This window comes from Callithrix jacchus, chromosome 14 (assembly GCF_049354715.1).
Source record: "Callithrix jacchus isolate 240 chromosome 14, calJac240_pri, whole genome shotgun sequence".
NCBI classification, from domain to species: Eukaryota; Metazoa; Chordata; class Mammalia; order Primates; family Cebidae; genus Callithrix; species Callithrix jacchus.
The window spans coordinates 76,194,550-76,213,808 of record NC_133515.1 but is presented as its reverse complement, the minus strand read 5'-3'; the positions used below and the strand labels follow the sequence as shown (position 1 = coordinate 76,213,808).

General features: G+C 43.9%; 1 protein-coding gene and 1 pseudogene across 7 annotated transcripts in view; both read right to left on the bottom strand.

Annotated features, from left to right (window-relative positions):
• The window catches only part of DHX57 (DExH-box helicase 57), a 74,242-nt gene continuing 54,983 nt past the window's right edge, over positions 1-19,259 (bottom strand). For all 7 annotated transcript variants that reach the window (XM_078349445.1, XM_054245023.2, XM_078349447.1 and 4 more), the window contains 5 exons: positions 17,179-17,313; positions 15,762-15,836; positions 8,742-8,876; positions 5,476-5,676; positions 1-690 (listed from right to left, as the gene is read on the bottom strand). In XM_078349445.1, coding sequence (XP_078205571.1) covers positions 547-690; positions 5,476-5,676; positions 8,742-8,876; positions 15,762-15,836; positions 17,179-17,313 — 690 coding nt within the window. In that variant the 3' untranslated portion in view covers positions 1-546. The remainder of the gene's footprint in view (positions 691-5,475; positions 5,677-8,741; positions 8,877-15,761; positions 15,837-17,178; positions 17,314-19,259) is intronic.
• LOC144579318 (argininosuccinate synthase pseudogene) lies at positions 11,582-13,101 on the bottom strand (annotated as a pseudogene).

The following is a 19,259-nucleotide window of genomic DNA, read 5'->3' as shown; positions in this document are numbered from 1 at the left end:
TTTTTTTTTTTTTAAGTTGGCCTTTAATGAGTAAAAATAAAAATCCCTCACAAGTCAGGTTTATTTAGTACCCAACAGCCTAAAAATGAAATTTTAGTTTTTCTTATTCATATATTTTTTCCCCTTCTCTGTTCTGACTTCTCTCAGTTGAGCCTTGATAACAGGAAAAAAAAAAAAGGCTTATTTCTCCTCATGCCCCGTCTCACCCCAATAAAAAAGCAGGAGAAAAAGAATACACAGATTAAAACAGAATTGTATTATACATTCACTTTTGTGTTATCAGGTGAACTTAATTCACTCGACAATAGTCACTAGAATAGACAGGTAAACTGGGTTTTAGGCTCTCACCCTTGACACTCCAAATTGTGCTGGGAGCGGCCAAGGCTTTGTTAGGGTTGTGCTGCCTCAGCTGCCTGGGACTGCAGGCCCTGGGTTCCTCCACCAGGGCCAGCCCCAACAGGTCTTTAGTTGGAGGTAGAGGTTCTGCTGTTATTTCCCAGGTGAGCCAGAAGCAGGTGAGTAGCAAGCACTCTCTAAGGCTGCTCTTTATTGTGTGGTAACAAGTTTCACAATCGTGCTGATGATCCGGGATCCTCGAGGACATGTACAGAGATCGATGTTTGGGTTTTTAATTTTATCCTGGAGAAGCTGATCAAGTTCGCAACGAAGCTCCTTTACCAATTCAGCCACCTAAAACGAAAGCTACAATATAAGCAGTGCTTGGAGCAACAGCCAGGATAGGTTACTGGAGGGAAATACTCCAGTTATGATTACCATTATTTAGATTTCTGGTACTAATTGTAAACTCCATTAGAAGCAAAAAACCTAAACATTTTTTTTTTCTTTTTTTTTGAGACAGAGTTTCACTGTTGTTACCCAGACTGGAGAGCAATGGCACGATCTCGGCTCACCGCAACCTCTGCCTTCTGGGTTCAAGCAATTCTCCTGCCTCAGCCTCCCGAGTAGCTGGGACTACAGGCGTGCACCACCATGCCCAGCTAATTTTTTTGTATTTTAAGTAGAGACGGGGTTTCACCTTGTTGACCAGGATGGTCTTGATCTCTTGACCTCATGATCCACCCGCCTCGGCCTCCTAAAGTGCTGGGATTAGAGGCGTGAGCCACCACGCCCAGCCACATATTTTTATTTTGTAATAAACTAAATGAAGTCCATTATAAAAAAGTGCCTCCATCACATCTCATTTAAAGAAAAAATTTGGCCGGGCGCAATGTCTCACACCTGTAATTGCACTTTTGGAGGCTGAGGCAGGCGGATCACCTGAGGTCAGGAGTTTGAGACCAGCCTGGCCAACATGGCGAAACCCTGTCTCTACTAAAAGAACAAAAATTAAGCCAGGTGTGGTGGTGGGTGCCTGTAATCCCAGCTACTCAGGAGGGTGAGGCAGGAGAATTACTTGAACCCAGGAGGCGGAGGTTGCAGTGAGCCGAGATGGTGCCATTGCACTTCCAGCCTAGGTGACAAGAGCGAGACTCTGTCTCAAAAAAAAAAAAAGGAAGATTCAGGCCGGGTGCAGTGGCTCAGGCTTGTAATCCCAGCACTCTGGGAGGCTGAGGTGGGTGGATTATGAGGTCAGGAGTTCCAGACCAGCCTGGTCAACATGCTGAAATCCTGTCTCTAATAAAAATACAAAAATTAGCTGGTTGTGGTGGCACACACCTGTAATACCAGTTACTCAGGAGGCTGAGGCAGGAGAATTGCTTAAAGCCAGGAGGTGGAGGTTGCAGTGAGCTGAGATCATGCCATTGCACTCCAGCCTGGGTGAAACAGTGGGATTCTATCCCACCCCCATCCCCCTGCCACCAAAAAGAAAAGATTCAGTCTGGAAGTATGGCTTTTATATAGTGTTTTCCATTTTAAAGTTTGATCAATTTTTATGATTTATCCCATGAGGAGGAGAAGGAAAATGGCTAATTAAAAGTGGTAGATAGTCCGGGTGCAGTGGCTCACGCCTGTAATTCCTGCACTTTGAGAGGTTGAGGCGGACCAATCACCTGAGGTCAGGAGTTCAAAACCAGCCTGGTCAACATGGAGAATCCCCGTCTGTACTAAAAATACAAAGCCAGGCATGGTGGTGCATGCCTGTAATCCCAGCTAGTTGGGAGGCTGAGACAGGAGAATCACTTGAACCCAGGAGGGAGAGGTTGCGGTGAGCTGAGGTCATGCGATTGCACTCCAGTTTAGGCAACAAGAGTGAAACTCCATCTCAAAAAAAAAAAGTGGTAGATATTAGATGAATCAAAAATCTCTGTAGCACCGGGCGTGGAGACTCAGGCCTGTAATCTCAGCACTTTGGGAGGCTGAAGCAGGTGGATCATGAGGTCAGGAGTTCAAGACTAGCCTGGCCAACGTGGTGAAACCCGGTCTCTACTAAAAATACAAAAATGAGCTAGAGGGTGGTGGGTGCCTGTAATCCCAGCTATTTGGGAGGCTAAGGCAGAGAATTGCTTCAACCTGGGGGCGGAGGTTGCAGTGAGCCGAGATCTTGCCACTGCACTCCAGCCTGAGCAAGAGTGAGACTCTGTCTTGGAAAAAAAAAAAAAATCTCTGTAGCTTTGGAATGCACTGTATGCTTTTATAGCATTTTGCTTATGCGGATGTCTTGGCACTGTAGACATATTCCCAACATCTGTTTTGTCCCTTACCCATTGTATGGAAACCATGCAGTTTGGACCCTGCTCTAACTCAGGTTCACACTATGAGCCTTGCCTGGGCTCAGGTACTCCAAGTCTTCAAGTTCAGGACATCCCTCTGGTCACAGGAATTGGTTCAGGAGGGGAGCTTTGGTTGAGCTTGTAGGCAAAGAAGTTTCTGGCTCTTCTTCTAGACAGTATGCTGCACACATGTGATGCCAGGAAGCTACTGCAGCCATTTTGACACCACTAGGTTAGCCACGTTTTTGTCACCACTGAACTGCTAAATCAAACCAACCTGCCTGGCCCTCTTGACCTGCACTGTCTGGTAAGGTAGCCACTAGTCACAAGTGGCTTATCTAATGTCTACATGAAACGCGGCCAGTTCAAACTGAGATGTGCTGTGAATATAAAATATATATCATATTTTGAAGACTTAATATGAAAAGGTAATGTAAACTCTATAATTTTTATATTGATTACACGTAAAATATTTTGGATATATTAGGTTAAATAAAATATATTGATTAATTTCATCTATTTCTTTTTACTTTTAAAAATGTGGCTACTAGAACAATTAAAATTACATATGTGGGTCACATTATATTTCTGTTCGACACCGCTGCTCTAGACTTTACAGTTAAATATGCCAATCCATATTTTAAATGTTTGAGTTGGTATATCTGCTTGTAACAGAATTCTAACAGATGCAGATGTTAAAATAAATATGTATTTATTTATTTAGGACAGAGTCTCACTCTGTCACACAGACTGGAGTGCAGTGGTACAATCATGGCTCACTGAAGCCTCAACCTCTTGAGTTCAATCCTCCCACTTCAGCCTCTGGCAGCTGGGATTACAGGTGTGTATGCCACTGTGCCCAGCCTGAAGTTTTATCTATCTTTATCTATCTATCTATCTATCTATCTATCATCTATCACCTATCTATCTATCATCTATCTATATTTTTGAGATGAAGTCTCATTCTGTCACCTAGGCTGAAGTGCAGTGGTGCAATCTCAGCCCACTGCAACCTCTGCCTCCTGGGTTCAAGCGATTCTCCTGTCTCAGCCTCCCGAGTAGCTGGGATTACAGGTGCCTGCCATCATGCCTGGCTAATTTTTTTGTATTTTTATGCGTGTGTGTGTGTGTGTGTATATTTTTTTGAGATGGAGTTTCACTCTTGTCACTCAGGCTATAGTACAATAGTGCGATCTCACCTCACTGCAACCTCTGTTTCCTGGGCTCAAGAGATTCTCCTGCCTCAGCTTCCCATATAGGTGAGATTACAGGTGCCCACCCCCGCACCTGGCTAATTTTTTTTGTATTTTTAGTAGAGACGGGGTTTCACCGTGCTGGCCAGGCTGGTCTCAAACTCCTGACCTCAGGTGATCTGCCTGCCTCAGCCTCCCAAAGTGTGGGGATTACAGGCATGAGCCACCACACCCCACTGAAGTTTTATTTCCTAAATATGTACTCCCCATGAAATGTTTTTCACAGAGACTCCCTATAGTAAATAATTGAAACCTGAGAATAAAGGAAGAATTCAGACCTATTATCTTTTTTCTCAAAATGGTAGTGGTGGAATCAGGGTGTTTTTTACTTATTTATTTTGTTTATCTGTATTGTCTGACTTCTCTTTGTGAACATCTGTTATTTAAAACAGTAAGGAATTCCAGCACCCTCACATTATAGCTTCTGTCCTAACCAGTTTTTTTTTTTTCTTTTTGAGACAGAGTCTCACTCTATTGCCCAGGTTGGAGTGCAATGGCGCGATCTTGTCTCACTGCAACCTCCGCCTCCCAGGTTCAAGCAATTCTACTACCTCAGCCTCTCCAGTAGCTGGGATTACAGGCGTGTGCCACCAAGCCTGGCTAATTTTGTTATTTTTAGTAGAGACGGGGTTTCACGATGTTGGTGAGGCTGGCCTTGAACTCCTGACCTCATGATCTACTCATCTCAGCCTCCCAAAGTGCTGGCATTACAGGTGTGAGCCACCTCACCTGGCTGTCCTAGCCATTTACACCAACCCCAGCCCATACCACACTTCCCTTCCCAGTGTCCTTTCTGGAACTCTTACTAGGGCTCCACTCCTGGCCTCATTTCAGCCTCACTCTTTCTTAGTGTCCCAGTGTAGACCATCATTCACTTTTATTTTTTTGAGACTCAGTCTCGCCCTGCCACCCAGGCTGGAGTGCAGTGGTGAGATCTTAGCTCACTGCAACCCCTGGCCCCCAGGTTCAAGCAATTCTTGTGCCTCAGCCTCCCGAGTAGCTGAGATTATAGGTACCCACCACCATCCCAGCTAATTTTTGTAGTTTTAGTAGACACAGGGTTTCACCGTGTTGGCAAGGCTGGTCTTGAACTCCTGGCCTCAAGTGATTCACCCGCCGTGGCCTCCCAAAGTACTGGTATTACAGGTGTGAGCCACCTGGCTTGGCCCAGGCTAGAGTGCAGTGGTGCAATCTTGGCTCACTGCAACCTCCGCCTCCCAAGTTCAAGTGATTCTCCTGCCTCAGCCTCCTGAGTAGCTGGGACTACAGGTGCGTGCCACCATGGCCGGCTAATTTTTTGTATTTTTGGTAGAGATGGGGTTTCATTGAGTTAACCATGATGGTGTCCATCTCCTGACCTTGTGATCTGCCCGCCGCAGCCTCTCAAAGTGCTGAGATTACAGGCGTGAGCCAGTATGCCTGGTCCATCATTCATTTTTAATTAGTGCTGTTACCTTGGTCCCTAGAGGAATGTACTAGACTTCCTAACTTCATATTGTCAAAGCCCCTCATGGCCTGAACCTCATAGAACAGACCAATTCTCCCTTTACCTGATGGGAAGCTGCTACAAAACGAATCCAACCGTCATCCAAGGAGACAACAAATTCTCCTCTTTGAAGCTGCACATTCACCTGGCCTCCTCCAAACAAGACCAGTGGGTACACAGACACCATGCTGCAGTCTCGGATGAATACTCGACTAGTTTTGATCTTCTCGTGGTACAACAGGTAGGGGCTGTCAAATTGTCTCACCTGTAACAAAACACCTCAGATGATATCAGTGATGTCACTGGCAACAAAAAGGGATGCCTGTCTATTATATGACTCCCCAAATTTATCTCCAGCCTGTGCATTTCCTAAGCTCCAAACTAGCATGTGTGATTATCAACTTTACATCTCCTCTTAGACATTTAACAAGCATCTCACATTTCTTGTGTTAAAAAAAAGCTTTTATTTAAAAAATTTTTTCGTAGAGATAGGGTCTTACCATGTTGCCCAGGTTAGGCTCGAACTCCTGGGCCCCAGCAATCCTTCTGCCTTGGCCTCCCAAATTGCTGGGATTACAGGTGTGAGCCACTGCACCCAGGCTTTTTTTTTGAGATGGAATCTCTCTCTGTCACCCAGGCTGGAGTGCAGTGGTGTGATCTCGGTTCACTGTAACCTCTGTCTCCTGGGTTCAAGTGTTCCCCTGCCTCAGCCTCCCAAATAGCTGGGACTACAGACTTGCGCTACCATACCTGGCTAATTTTTGTATTCTTACTAGATATGGGGTTTCACCATGTTGGCCAGGCTGGTCTCGAACTCCTGACATCAAGTCAACTTAAGCCCAAAGTGACCTTAGCCTCCCTAAGTGCTGGGACTACAAGTGTGAGCCACTGTACCCAGCCTACAGCTACCAACTTAGTATAAACCATTGTCATCTCACATAGACTACTGAGTGGGTGCTCTCCCCACTTCTATTTTTGCATTTTATTGTCTCTTTTCTATGCAGCAATTAAGGTAATCTTTTAAAAAACATAAGTCTGGCCAGCACTTTGGGAGACTGAAGCAGGTAGATCACTGAGGCCAGGAGTTCGAGACCAGCCTAGCCAACATGGTGAGACACCATCTCTACTAAAAATGCAAAAATTAGCTGAGGGCAGTGACTCATGCCTGTAATCCCATCTACTCGAGAGGCTGAGGCAGGAAAATCGCTTGACCCTGGGAAGTGGAGGTTGCAGTGAGTTGAGATTGTGCCACTGCACTCCAGCCTGAGTGACAGAGAGACTCTGTCTCAACAAATAAATAAATAAAAGAAAAATAAAAACATTAAGTCCAAGTATGGCTCAAAAGCCTCCAGTGGTTTCCAAGGATAAAATCTAGAGTCCTTACCATGGCTACAGGTCTGTCCTGCCCCACTCCTGCCTACTCGTCCCTGTGCCTCTCCCACCACTCTCACCCTTGATCATCCTACTCCACTGGCCTCTTCGAGCATTTCCTGGAACACATCAAATACACTCCCACCTTGTGGTATTTGCACTTAACGTCCTCTGCTGAAATGTTTCTCCTTTCTCTATATTGGCATGACTTGCTCTTCATTTAGGATTTGCTCAGTTGTTTTCTCTTCATGGAGTTCCTCCCTGACCACCCACATGTAGGACCCCTTTCCTGTCACTCTCTGTCTATCCTGCTCTATTTTGCTTTACAGCATTACCTGAGCTTCTGTTTACTTATGTATTGCCTGCCTTCCTCACTAGAACATAAGCTCCTCAAGGGCAGAGACTGTGTCCATCTAGGTTCTTTCATATCCTCAACGTCCTACAACAGTGCCTGGCACAGAGTACGCACTAGTAGATATTATATGGATACATGAACAATTTGGATTCTCAAAAGAATAGTTCTTTCTTGGCGAAACAAGCAAAAAATAAAACATATATATATATATATATATATATATATATATATATATATATATAAAGGAGGAGGCATGGAGCTAACTCAGGCCTCTGATTCCTACTAGCTGAAATGGCAGATGACCTCCTGACTCTCAAAGTCCTTGAGCTTAGGGAACTCCTTTCTGTACCTTGTGGACACTGTCCTCAGTAGTTCAAGACAACAGGACAGACTGAACACTTCAAACTTGGGGACCTGGTATAGGAAGGGCCATGTGAAGGGTCATGTGAGAGTGTACACTCTGGTTATGAAGATTTAAGCAGGGAATTGAAATGGTCAAATATATGTTTTGTAAAGGTAATTCTGGCAGCAGAGGAGTAGAAGGTTGGAGAGAGAAAGCACCAGAAGTAAGATTATTATAGCATTTCAGGCAACATCAGGGGTTTGAGCTAAGGAAGTGGCAGTGGGGATAAAAGGCAAATCTTAGAGATGTCAAAAGGAGGCATTGCTGGGACCTGGTGACCAGTTGGACTGGAGTGAGAAAAGTAGGATCTATGTGACTTCAGGGTTCTGATTTTGATGGTATCATTCTAAAGACAGCACAGAAAGAGAAGAGTGGATTGGGGATAATGAGTTTGATTTTTCAGCTTTTACGTCTGAGATGACTAAAAGACTTCTAGCTGATGTCCTCCAGCAGGAAAGCTCATAAAAAAACTGCAGGTCTGGAAAGATAGTCTGTATCTGTGTGTAAGTGGCGGTTGGGATGTTTAAGTGGTGTTGTGCCTTTGGTGGTTCAGAAAGAGTGCATGATGGTGAGAGATAAAGACAAAGGATAGAACCTCAGAGATCTGAGTATGAGCAAAGGAAGAGAAGCTAATAAAGGAGACAGAGGGGGTGAACAGAGAGAGAGAAGAAAGTGATACTTCAGAATCAAAAATAACATCAAGGAGAATTTCAAGAGGGAGAGAGATTAGCAATGTCAAATACCATGTGAGACGTGATATGATGAGTACCAAGGGATGGCACTGGCTTTGACAACTAATAAGTGATTGTAACCTATGATGGGTTTAGCCAAGGCAGAAGCCTCACAGTGGGAGGCTGAGAGCTGAGGAAGTGAGATCAGCAAGAATAGGTCATTCATTCCCTTTTAAGGCACAGATTCAGTGATGTAATTAGCTCATGACTTCAATTACCATTGCAAAGAAACAATTTTATATCTGAGCAGGCTTGAGCACTTTTTGGTATTCAGTAGAATTTTCTTCACATGGAAATAGTCTTTCCAGAAATAGTCCAATTTCCAGTCTGTTTATTCTTATTCAATCTTCCCTAAGTCAGTGGTACTGCTGGGTACAGCAAGTGATAGAACAAGGTGTGGCTGAATTTAAGGAATTGTGTTTCCTACCCAAGGACAACCTGTAAACATAAGTATACATCACCCTTCTGACCTGATAGTTCACTGATGAAGGGTGAATGTGTACATATCCATCGTTCTTGGTGACAAACTTCAACTCAGCTGATTTTGGTTGCATTCTGACAGCTCCAGTACTGGTCTTCTGAAATTTCCCTTCTGGGCTTTTCACCTAAACAACAAGTATTTGTAAAAATAGACATATAATATACATATTCTCATAGAAGGTATCTCTGGCACAACAGCACAAAACCAATCTTGCTTAGTCTTGCTTGAATGGCTTTCCTGTTTCTTCCCTTACTTTCTTTTTTTTTTTTTTGAGACGGAGTTTCGCTCTTGTTACCCAGGCTGGAGTGCAATGGTGCGATCTCGGCTCACCGCAACCTCTCCGTGCTGGGTTCAAGCAACTCTCCTGCCTCAGCCTCCCGAGTAGCTGGGACTATAGGCACACGCTACCATGCCCAGCTAATTTTTTGTATTTTTAGTACAGATGGGGTTTCACCATGTTGACCAGGATGGTCTCGATCTCTTGACCTCGTGATCCACTCGCCTCGGCCTCCCAAATTGCTGGGATTATAGGCGTGAGCCACCGCGCCCGGCCTCTTCCCTTTCTTTCTTATTTTGTTTCCTTCTTAAAGCAGAACAAGCATATGCCTTTTTTTTTTTTTTTTTTTTTAAGCACCAAGAAGTGTGAATATAGGTGCAGAGGCTCTGGGTGACTATACCACATAGCAGCCAGGTAGGGGAAAACTATATTGATATTTTGGGTCTGTACTGATGATCAGGTGCAGTGACTCATATGACAACACTGGACCAGAGATCTGAGTATGAATCCCAACCCCAAAACATTTCTTGGTTGTTGTTCCTTTTTCCTTTTTTTAGATGGCGTGTCTGTCTCTCAGGCCAAAGTGCAGTGGTGTACTCTCAGCTCACTGCAACCTCCACCTCCCTGGTTCAAGTGATTTTTCCTGCCTTAGGCTCCCAAGTAGCTGGCAATATAGGTGTGTACCACCACGCCCAGTCAATTTTTGCATTTTTAGTAGACATGGGGTTTTACCATGTTGGCCAGGCTGGTCTTGAACTCCTGACCTCAAGTGATCTGCCTGCCTTGGCCTCCCAAAGTGCTGGGATTACATGTGTGAGCCATCGTGCCCAGTCTGGTAAAATTTTTTTTTTTTTTTTTTGAGATACAGTCTCGCTCTGTCACCAGGCTGGAGTGCAGTGGTGCGATCTTGGCTCACTGCAATCTTCGCCTCCTGGGTTCAAGCAATTCTCCTGCCTCAGCCTGCCAAGTAACTGGGACTACAGGCACACACCACCACCCCCAGCTAATTTTTGTATTTTTAGTAGAGACAGGGTTTCACCAGGTTGATCAGGATGGTCTTGATCTTTTGACCTTGTGATCTGCCTGCTTTGGCCTCCTGAAGTGCTGGGATTACAGGCATGAGCCACTGTGCTCAGTCAGTAAATATAATTTTAATCTTCTCTTCCAAATGTATATTTATATGTGGAAAACCATAAATACCTAATATAAATATCTTGGAAATGATGTATTTTCAATGATGTCTTAAAAATAAACATATGTCTTGAAACTAAAATAGAACCATGTTTTATAGCCTACTTTTTAAACTTAATATATTAAGAACATTTTTCCATGTTGTGACATATTTTCCTAAAACATAATTTTTGGTGGGTATATAAGACCTTATAAGAAGTTATAATAATTTAACCAATAAATTCCGTTATTGCAAATTTAGATTGTCTACAATTATGAAGAGTGCTGAAATGAATATTCTCCTAACTGTATCTTTGTGAATATATGCAATTATTTCTGAATAATAAATCCCTAGAAATAAAACTGCTATCTAGAAAGGGGTATAAACTTATATTTCAACCTCCCAGAGTAAGAGTACTCATTTTGGGGGGGGGGGCGGTTCATGACAGCAACAGCATTATATATTTATTTGCATTATTATCAAACAATAATTTATTTATTTATTTTTGGTAGAGATAGGGTCTTGCTATGTTGCCCAGACTAGTTTTCAACTCCTGGCCTTAAGCAATCCTCCTACCTTGGCCTCCCAAAATGTTAGGACTGTAGGTATTCAGTCACCTTACCTGGCCTATTCTGTATTTTAGGGATAGGGTCTCTCTGTGTTGCCCAGGCTGGAGTGCAGTGGCTATTTACAGGCATAATCATAGCTAACTGTAGCCTTGAACTCCTGGGCTAAAGTGGTCCTCCTATCTTAGCCTCCCAGATTACTGAGATTACCAGTGCATACCACCATGCCTGGCAGTGTTATAATTTTTAAACAGTTTTGCCTATTTATTCATTTATTATTTTTTGAGACAGGGTCTCACTCTGTCACCCCAGCTATAGTACAGTGGCACAATCATGGCTCACTGTAGCCTCAACTTCCAAGGCTCAAGTTATCCTCCCACCTCAGCTTCTCAAGTAGCTGGGACTGCAGGCATGTACCACCATGCCTGGCTAATTTAAAATTTTTTTTTGCAGAGACAAGATCTTGCTATGTTGCTCAAGCTGGTGTCAAACTCCTGGGCCCATGTGATCTTCTCACCTCTGCCTTCCCAAGTGCCAGGTGCCACAATGCTCAGCCCAGTTTTGCCAATTTCAAAAGTAAAAAGAGGCTGTTTCAATTTGCATTTCGTCTTACTATTAACACTGAATGTAATTTTTGTGTATGTATTATTGGTTCAATCATGTCCTTTGCCCACTTTTCTATTAGGTTCTATTAGATCTTTTGTTTAGTCTTTCTTTTTTTTTTTTTTGATTGTCATTTTATAGCTCCCTACTGTAGCTACCCCGACCCTTCCCTGACAACCACTTTTGCAGGCTTCAGGGGGACCAGAGAACAAAGCTGGGGCCTGGCAGCCCCACTACACTGTCAGCTGGGGAGAACAAGTCATAATTACAAATTATCACAATAATTAGTGCCTGTACTAGGGGACTCTGCAAAGTGAGGAGGCCCCAGCTCCCCATTGTACAGGGGTCTATTTGGCAGTGACCTTGCTCTGGAGACGGTATTTCTTCAGCCTGAGGGAACCGATGTTGATGAGGCTGGTGGCACTGATTGGCTCATAATCACCCTGCATGTTCATGCTCACCAGCTTCCCATTGTAGAGAGACTGTGGGGACTCCTGGCAGAGGATGTACACCTGGCCCCTGAAGATGGACAGCTGCACTTTTCCTTCCACTTGCTCCTAGGACTTGGAGATGCAGTGGCAGGCAAATTTACACTCAGGGCTGTGCCAGAAACTGGTGTACACCAACTCAGCAAATTTCAAGCCCAGGCCGTATTTGATTCTGTGCACTTCCTGGTCCACAGCGAAGGCCTCAATGTCTAAATGAGGGTGGTAAAGAATGGTGCCTGCTGGGGTCCCATAGATACCTCAGGAGTTCATTTCATGAGGCAGTTCTCCACGATGTCTATACGGCCCACGCTGTGCTTGCCTGCGACTTCGTTCAGGTAAATGAAGAGCTGCAAGGAGATCTGGTAGGTGGTGCTATCCTTGATGCTGATCACCTTCACGGAAAACCGTTTTTTTACTCAATCTTGAGAACGTCAGGGGTCCTGGGGGCTTTGGCTTCATCCTGGGTCTTCATGTAGAGACCTGAAGGTGCTTGGTTCTTGGGGTTGTCCAAGATTCCAGTCTCGTAGCTGATGTGCATGCTGTTCTCGTCCATGCTCCATGGGTTCTTTGGAGTGACTGGAATTGGAATGCCATGTTTCTTTGTGTATTTCATCAGATCACTGCAGACCTTGAACTGGTTGTAGAACTCAGGCATCCTTTAGGGAGCAATGACCGTAACCTGGGGACCCAGTGAGTAGCAGGTGAGCTCAAACTGGACCTGATTGTTCCCCTTTCCCATGGCACTGTGGGACACATAGTTGGCCTCCTCCCGCTGGGCAATTTCCACTTGTTTGCGGGTGATGCAGGGGCCAGTGAGAGAGGTGCCCAGGAGGTAGTGGTCCTCATACAGTGCACTGAACTGGATGGCCAGCCAGATAAACTTCTCCACAAACTCCTTGCTGATATCCTCAATGAACACCTTTCTTGTCCCAAGGTTCAGTGCCTTCTTCCTGGCTTCCTCCAAGTCTTCCTTCTGGCCGATGTTGGCTAGGTGGGCAATGACATCATAGCCTTGTTCCTTAAGTTAAATGAGGATGCAGGAGGTATCTAGGCCACCACTGTAGGCCAGAACCACGGAGCCTTTGCTGGACATAGCATCTGTTTTGTTTTGTTTTGTTTTTTGGAGACACAGTTTCACTCTGTTGCCCAGGCTGGAGTGCAGTGGTGCAATCTTAGTCCACTGCAACCTCCACCTTCCAGGTTCAAGCAATTCTCCTGCCTCAGCCTCCTGAGTAGCTGGGATTACAGGCGCCACCACACCTGGCTAATTTTTGTATTTGTAGTAGAAACGAGGTTTCATGATGTTGGCCAGCCTGGTCTTAAACTTCTGACTTCATGATCCTCCTGCTTTGGCCTCCCAAAGTGCTGGGATTATAGGCATGAGCCACCATGCCTGGCCTGCACATAGCATCTGGGATTGGAGGGGCAAGTTGCCAGCATCTAGAATCTGTCTTCATGGCTTAGTGAACCACTTTGGGCCTGGGCATGGTGGCAGGTGATAGAGCAGGGCCCTAGTCTTTCATATTGATGAATTCTTGGACACAGTCAGATCTATCGCCTTTTCCTTTTTGGTTTAGCCTCAAAACTATATTATCGCCTAAAACTTTTTTTTTTTTTTTTTTTTGAGACAGAGTTTCACTGTTGTTACCCAGACTGGAGTGCAATGGCATGATCTTGGCTCACCGCAACCTCCGCCTCCTGGGTTCAAGCAATTCTCCTGCCTCAGCCTCCCGAGTAGCTGGGGTTACAGGCGTGCACCACCATGCCCAGCTACTTTTTGTATTTTTAGTAGAGACGGGGTTTCATCTTGTTGACCAGGATGGTCTCGATCTCTTGACCTCGTGATCCACTCACCTCGGCCTCCCAAAGTGCTGGGATTACAGGTGTGAGCCACCGTGCCTGGCCAAAACTTCTTTTTTTAAATTTTTATTTATCATTGTTATTTTTTGAGATGGAGTCTTGATCTGTAGTCCAGGCTGGAATGCAGTGGGATGATCTCGGCTCACTGCAACCTCTGCCTTCTGGGTCCTGGTTCAAGCAATTCTCCTGCCTCAGCCTCCCGAGTACCTGGGATTACAGGCACGGGCCACCATGTCCAGCTAATTTTTGTATTTTTAGTAGAGATGGGGTTTCACCATGTTGGCCGGGCTGGTCTTGAACTCCTGACTTTGTGATCCACATGCCTTAGTCTCCCAAAGTGCTGGGATTATAGGCATGAGCCCCCGTGCCTGGTCTTTTTAATTTTTATTTTATTTTACTTTTTTCCCTGACGGAGACATTTCTGTTGCCCAGGCTGGAGTGCAGTGGTATGATCTCGGCTCACCACAACCTCCGCCTCCTGGGTTCAAGCAATTCTCCTGCCTCAGCCTCCCATGTGGCTGGGACTACAGGCACCTGCCACCACACCCAGCTAATTTTTTTTTTTTTTTTTGAGACGGAGTTTCGCTTTTGTTACCCAGGCTGGAGTGCAATGGCGCGATCTCAGCTCACCGAAACCTCCGCCTCCTGGGTTCAGGCAATTCTCCTGCCTCTGCCTCCCGGGTAGCTGGGATTACAGGCACATGCCACCATGCCCAGCTAATTTTTTGTATTTTTAGTAGAGACAGGGTTTCACCTTGTTGACCAGGATGGTCTCAATCTCTTGACCTCGTGATCCACCCGCCTCGGCCTCCCAAAGTGCTAGGATTACAGGCTTGAGCCACCGTGCCCAGCCTAATTTTTGTATTTTTAATAGAGATGGGGTTTCACTATGTTGGCCAGGCTGGTCTTGAACTCCTGACCTCGTGATCTGCCTGCCTTGGCCTCCCAAAGTGCTGGGATTACAGGTGTGAGCCACCACACCCGGCCCCAAACTTCTTATACCACATTTATGTTCTTTGTTTCTAGCTTTTAAGTCTCCAAATGATTTTTTCCCCCACATTCTTTTGTTTTCTTTTTCTTTTTTTAGAGACAGGGTTTTGCTATGTTGCCCAGGCTGGTCGCAAAGTCCTGAGCTCAAGCAATCCACCCACCTCAGCCTCCTAAAGTGCTGGGATTACAGGCATGAGCCAATGTTCCTGGCCCCCACATTTTTTAAAATAATCTTCTTATTTTGAAATAATTATAGACTCATAGGAAGCGGCAAAATAGTACAGAGTTCCATGTACCCTTCACCCAGCTTCCACCAACAGTAAGACCTTACATTACTACAGTATAATATCAAAACTAGTAAATCTATATCCAAATTTCTTTTTTTCCCTTTCATAAACCCACTCCAAAGCACAAACAATTTTTTTAAAGTACATTTCAAGTGGTTTGAAAAGCATTCAAGTACTAAGCAGAAAATGAGCCATAAATCAATCAGATGTTAACTGAGGTTTTAATAAAAAAAGTTAAGGCTTTGACAAATGATTCAGTACTCTGCCAAATTAAAACTCTTTGGGGGAAAATGGTGCCTTGTTAGGGATGGATAATTAAAACTCAGGTAAAAGTCCAAGAGCGCACTCAGGTAGGGTTTCCAGAAGGCTGGCCACAGGTGATCTTATGGCAAAGCACTGATTTATTACTTACTTTTATTCCAGGGTAGAGGGTGTAAGATAAACCGTAGTTGAATCAAGTTTGCAACTAACATAGAAAGTTAGTTATGTATAGGTTGGCCGACTCACATTTATGTCTATTTTAATTTTTGGAATATCACATGTCAGAGGATTAAAAATTTTATACAATAAATGTGTTACTGAATAATGTATCCAACCAGATTTGGGGAACTGAAGGATTGGAAATACATACTAAGTTTAAAAGGGTATATATGTGTACACACATGTGTATATATATCTTGGTAAGATAATTAATGTGCACAGCTTAAATCATTTGGCTACAAATCAAACAAAAAAAATGGAAGAATCTAAAAAAAATGTTTTGTTACCTGCACTACATTTGGATACAAAGCAGCACACAGCATTGCTAATATCAGCTTGGGGTTCTCAGCATTTGAGTTTGCCTATGAGAAAAGCATATCGTTAATTAACAAGTAATATGGCTTTTTTTTTTGAGACACAGTCTTGCTCTGTCACCCAGGCGGGAGTGCAGTGGTGCCATCTTGGCTCACTGCAACCTCTGCCTCCTGGGTTCAAGCGATTCTCCTGCCTCAGCCTCTTGAGTAGCTAGGATTACAGGCATGTACCACCACGCTTGGCTCATTGTTGTATTTTTACAAGACATAGGGTTTCACCATGTTGGTCAAGCTGGTCCCAAACTCTTGACTTCAAGTGATTCACCCACCTCTCAAAGTGCTGGGATTACAGGCATGAGCCACTGCGCCCAGCTCTAATATAGCTATTTCTGTCTATGCCCTAGAATTTATCATTTTATTACATTTGATGTCTATCTTAAAGCAAAAAAGAGCATCTAATTTCTATCTCTCTGCTAGAAAAACTATTTTTAAGTAAAAAATCTACTGAACTACAGTCACATTGGACCCACTCTAAGGAGCCTACAATGACTTTCTAGACTTTTGCAAAGCAGTTACAAAGCCAGTGTTCCTAAGTATAAGTAGATAAAGAAATTCTGGTTCATGAGATGTTCAGAATCTCCAGAAAGTACTAACTGCATTCAGAACCAGGGTACCAGGTTCATCTTACAGAAGTGTTCTTCCTATAGTTATAGAAAAAACTGACCTTTGTTAGAAAAAATGCTGGCCTGATACGAGAAAATCCTACCAGAAGTCTGTTCTACCTCTTATAAATTTATCAAGAACCAGTGTGAAATTTTAAAAACAAAAACAACAGCAACAATGGACAGAAAACCCTCTATTCTTATGAGTGTTAGCTGACACTTAAAAAAATTTTTTTTATACTTTTTTCTTTTGAGACAGGGTCTCTGTCACCCAGGCCAGAGTGCAGTGTCTCAATCTCAGCCCACTGCAACCTCTGTCTCCTGGGCTCAGACCATTCTCCTACCTTACCCTTCCATGTAGCTGGGACTACAGGTGGTACACCACCATGCCTGGCTTATGTTTTTGTATGTTTTTGTAGAAATGGAGGTTTCACCATGTTGCTCTGGCTGGTCTTGAACTCCTGAGCTCAAGCAATCCACCCACCTCAGCCTCCCAAAGTGTTGGGATGATAGGCATGAGCCACTATGCCAGGCCAGCTGATACTTATTTGTGCAAAGTAGAAACTCCAAGAATGCCACTGACCCACTGCTCATAAGGTTCAGTGAAGAATGCTATTAACCCACTGCTCATAAGATAAGTGAAGAAGAATGTCTACAAGTGTTCCCAGGTTAAGATTGTATTTAGGTGCTAATCAAAGAGAAAGAAGAACGAACTCCACATTCTTTACCTCTTCTCCTGTGGCATCTAAGACACCATCTCCTCCTTGGGCCCTTTTCTCAATTTCCCTTGCTCTGAGCCCTTCCCTTGCAAACCCTATATCTGATAATAGTTCCGTGAATTGTCGTTTGAGGCTGGCCATTTCCTGAAAGAAGTGGAAAAACCTTTAAGCAAGGGCATCAGTATAACAAAGAGTTAAGTATTACAAAAATGAGCGACTACAAAAATGCATTATTTCAGAGGATAGCAATGAGGCTCAAATGGATTCATCACTCAGGGATGAAGATGATCTTGTCTGGTCATTTCCAAGAGGCCGTTTTCACTTACACAAACTGGCAGGCAGAGAGAAACGGTTATGCAGAAATACAAAAATTCAGTAAAACCAAAGATCATTTATTTAACTCTAGATTACAATTTTAAACACTTTCACTGGATTTTGGGTAGGCCTGATTTTCCACGAAATTCTTAGGACAGCAAAAAATGCAGTTTGTTTTGACTGGAATTCCAACTCCAGGTGCTCAGCACTGTCTACTATCTAGCTTTTCCTACTTGCGTTTCTGCTCCTGTCCTCTTAGTTCCTTACTCAGGCCTAGAGTGGTTAGTGCTCTTGGTGGAACTCAGCAGAATGTTTCCTCTTTCTCCTACTTTATGGTCTTGCTGGCTCATATATTTTCCTAGGAATAGGGACATCATTGAGTGGTTTAAGAATTTTTTTTTTTTTTTGAGATGGAGTCTCACTCACTCTGTTGCCCAGGCCAGAGTGCAGTGGCGCAATCTTGGCTCACTGCAGCCTCTGCCTCTTGGGTTCAAGTGAGGGTCCAGGTGATTCTCCTGTCTCAACTTCTCAAGTAGCATAGCTACTTGGGATTACAGGCATGCACCACCACGCCCAGCTAATTTTCGTATTTTAAGCAGAGATGGGGTTTCACCATGTTGGCCAGGCTGGACTCGAACTCCTGACCTCAGGTGATCTGCCCACCTCGGCCTCCCAAAGCACTGGGATTATAGGCATGAGCCACCACACCTGGCTGTGGTTTAATATTTAGAACTCCTTTTACCAGCTGAGCACAAATGTGAGAAAGAAAACACAAACTTCTTTCTCTTGTGGCTACTGTTTTCATATAGGCAGCATATCAGACAAAGAGAAGGAGATAATGATTATTCAAGGAACTGAAAGCTAAGCAAGACTGCCCTGTCTCTCAATGACGGTTTAAGTATTTTCTTGGAATGGCTCAAGTATACATTGATAACTGGAATATAACTAGGACTTAAATTTACCACAGTTTCTATTTCATGACAAAGTTTTAATTGAAATCTTAATAAAAATAATCCCATAATCTAAGCTGGAGTTTTGTGAAAGATGCAACTCTTGTCTGATGGCCCTTATAAGTCACAGCAAAATCTACACATATGATAACAAAAAATAATAAATAAATTTAGTAGGAAATGTAATTTAAAAGAAATAGCCTCATTTTATATCTAAGCATCTTAATGACTTGAGAAAATATTTCTTATTGCCCTGTACATATAAATACCCCCCTTTGACAGGTGATTCTCAGCCTCCCAAGTAGCTGGGACCACAGGTGTGCACCATCATGCCTGGCTTTTTTATATTTTTTGTAGAGATAGGGTTTAACCATGTTGCCCAGCCTGGTCTCAAACTCCTGGGCTCAAGGGTTCTGCCTGCCTTGGCTTCCCAAAGTGCTGGGATTATAGGCATGAGCCACTGTGCCGGGCTCTAAAATCTGCTTTGCAAAGATGTGTGCCATTATTATTTTGGCTTCTCATACCGCTTTGGAATTTATTTTTTATTTTTTGAGACAGAGTCTCGCTCTTTTGCTCAGGCTGGACTGGAATGGTGCAATCTCAGCTCACTGAAAACTTCGTCTCTTGGCTTCAAGCAATTCTCATGTCTCAGCTTCTCAAATAGCTGGGATTACAGGTATGCACCACCATATCCAGCTAATTTTGTGTATTTTTAGTAGAGATGGGGTTTTGCTTTGTTGGCCAGGCTGGTCTTGAACTCCGGGCCTCAAGTGATCTGCCTGCCTGGGCCTCCCAAAGTGCTGGGATTACATGTGTGAACCACAA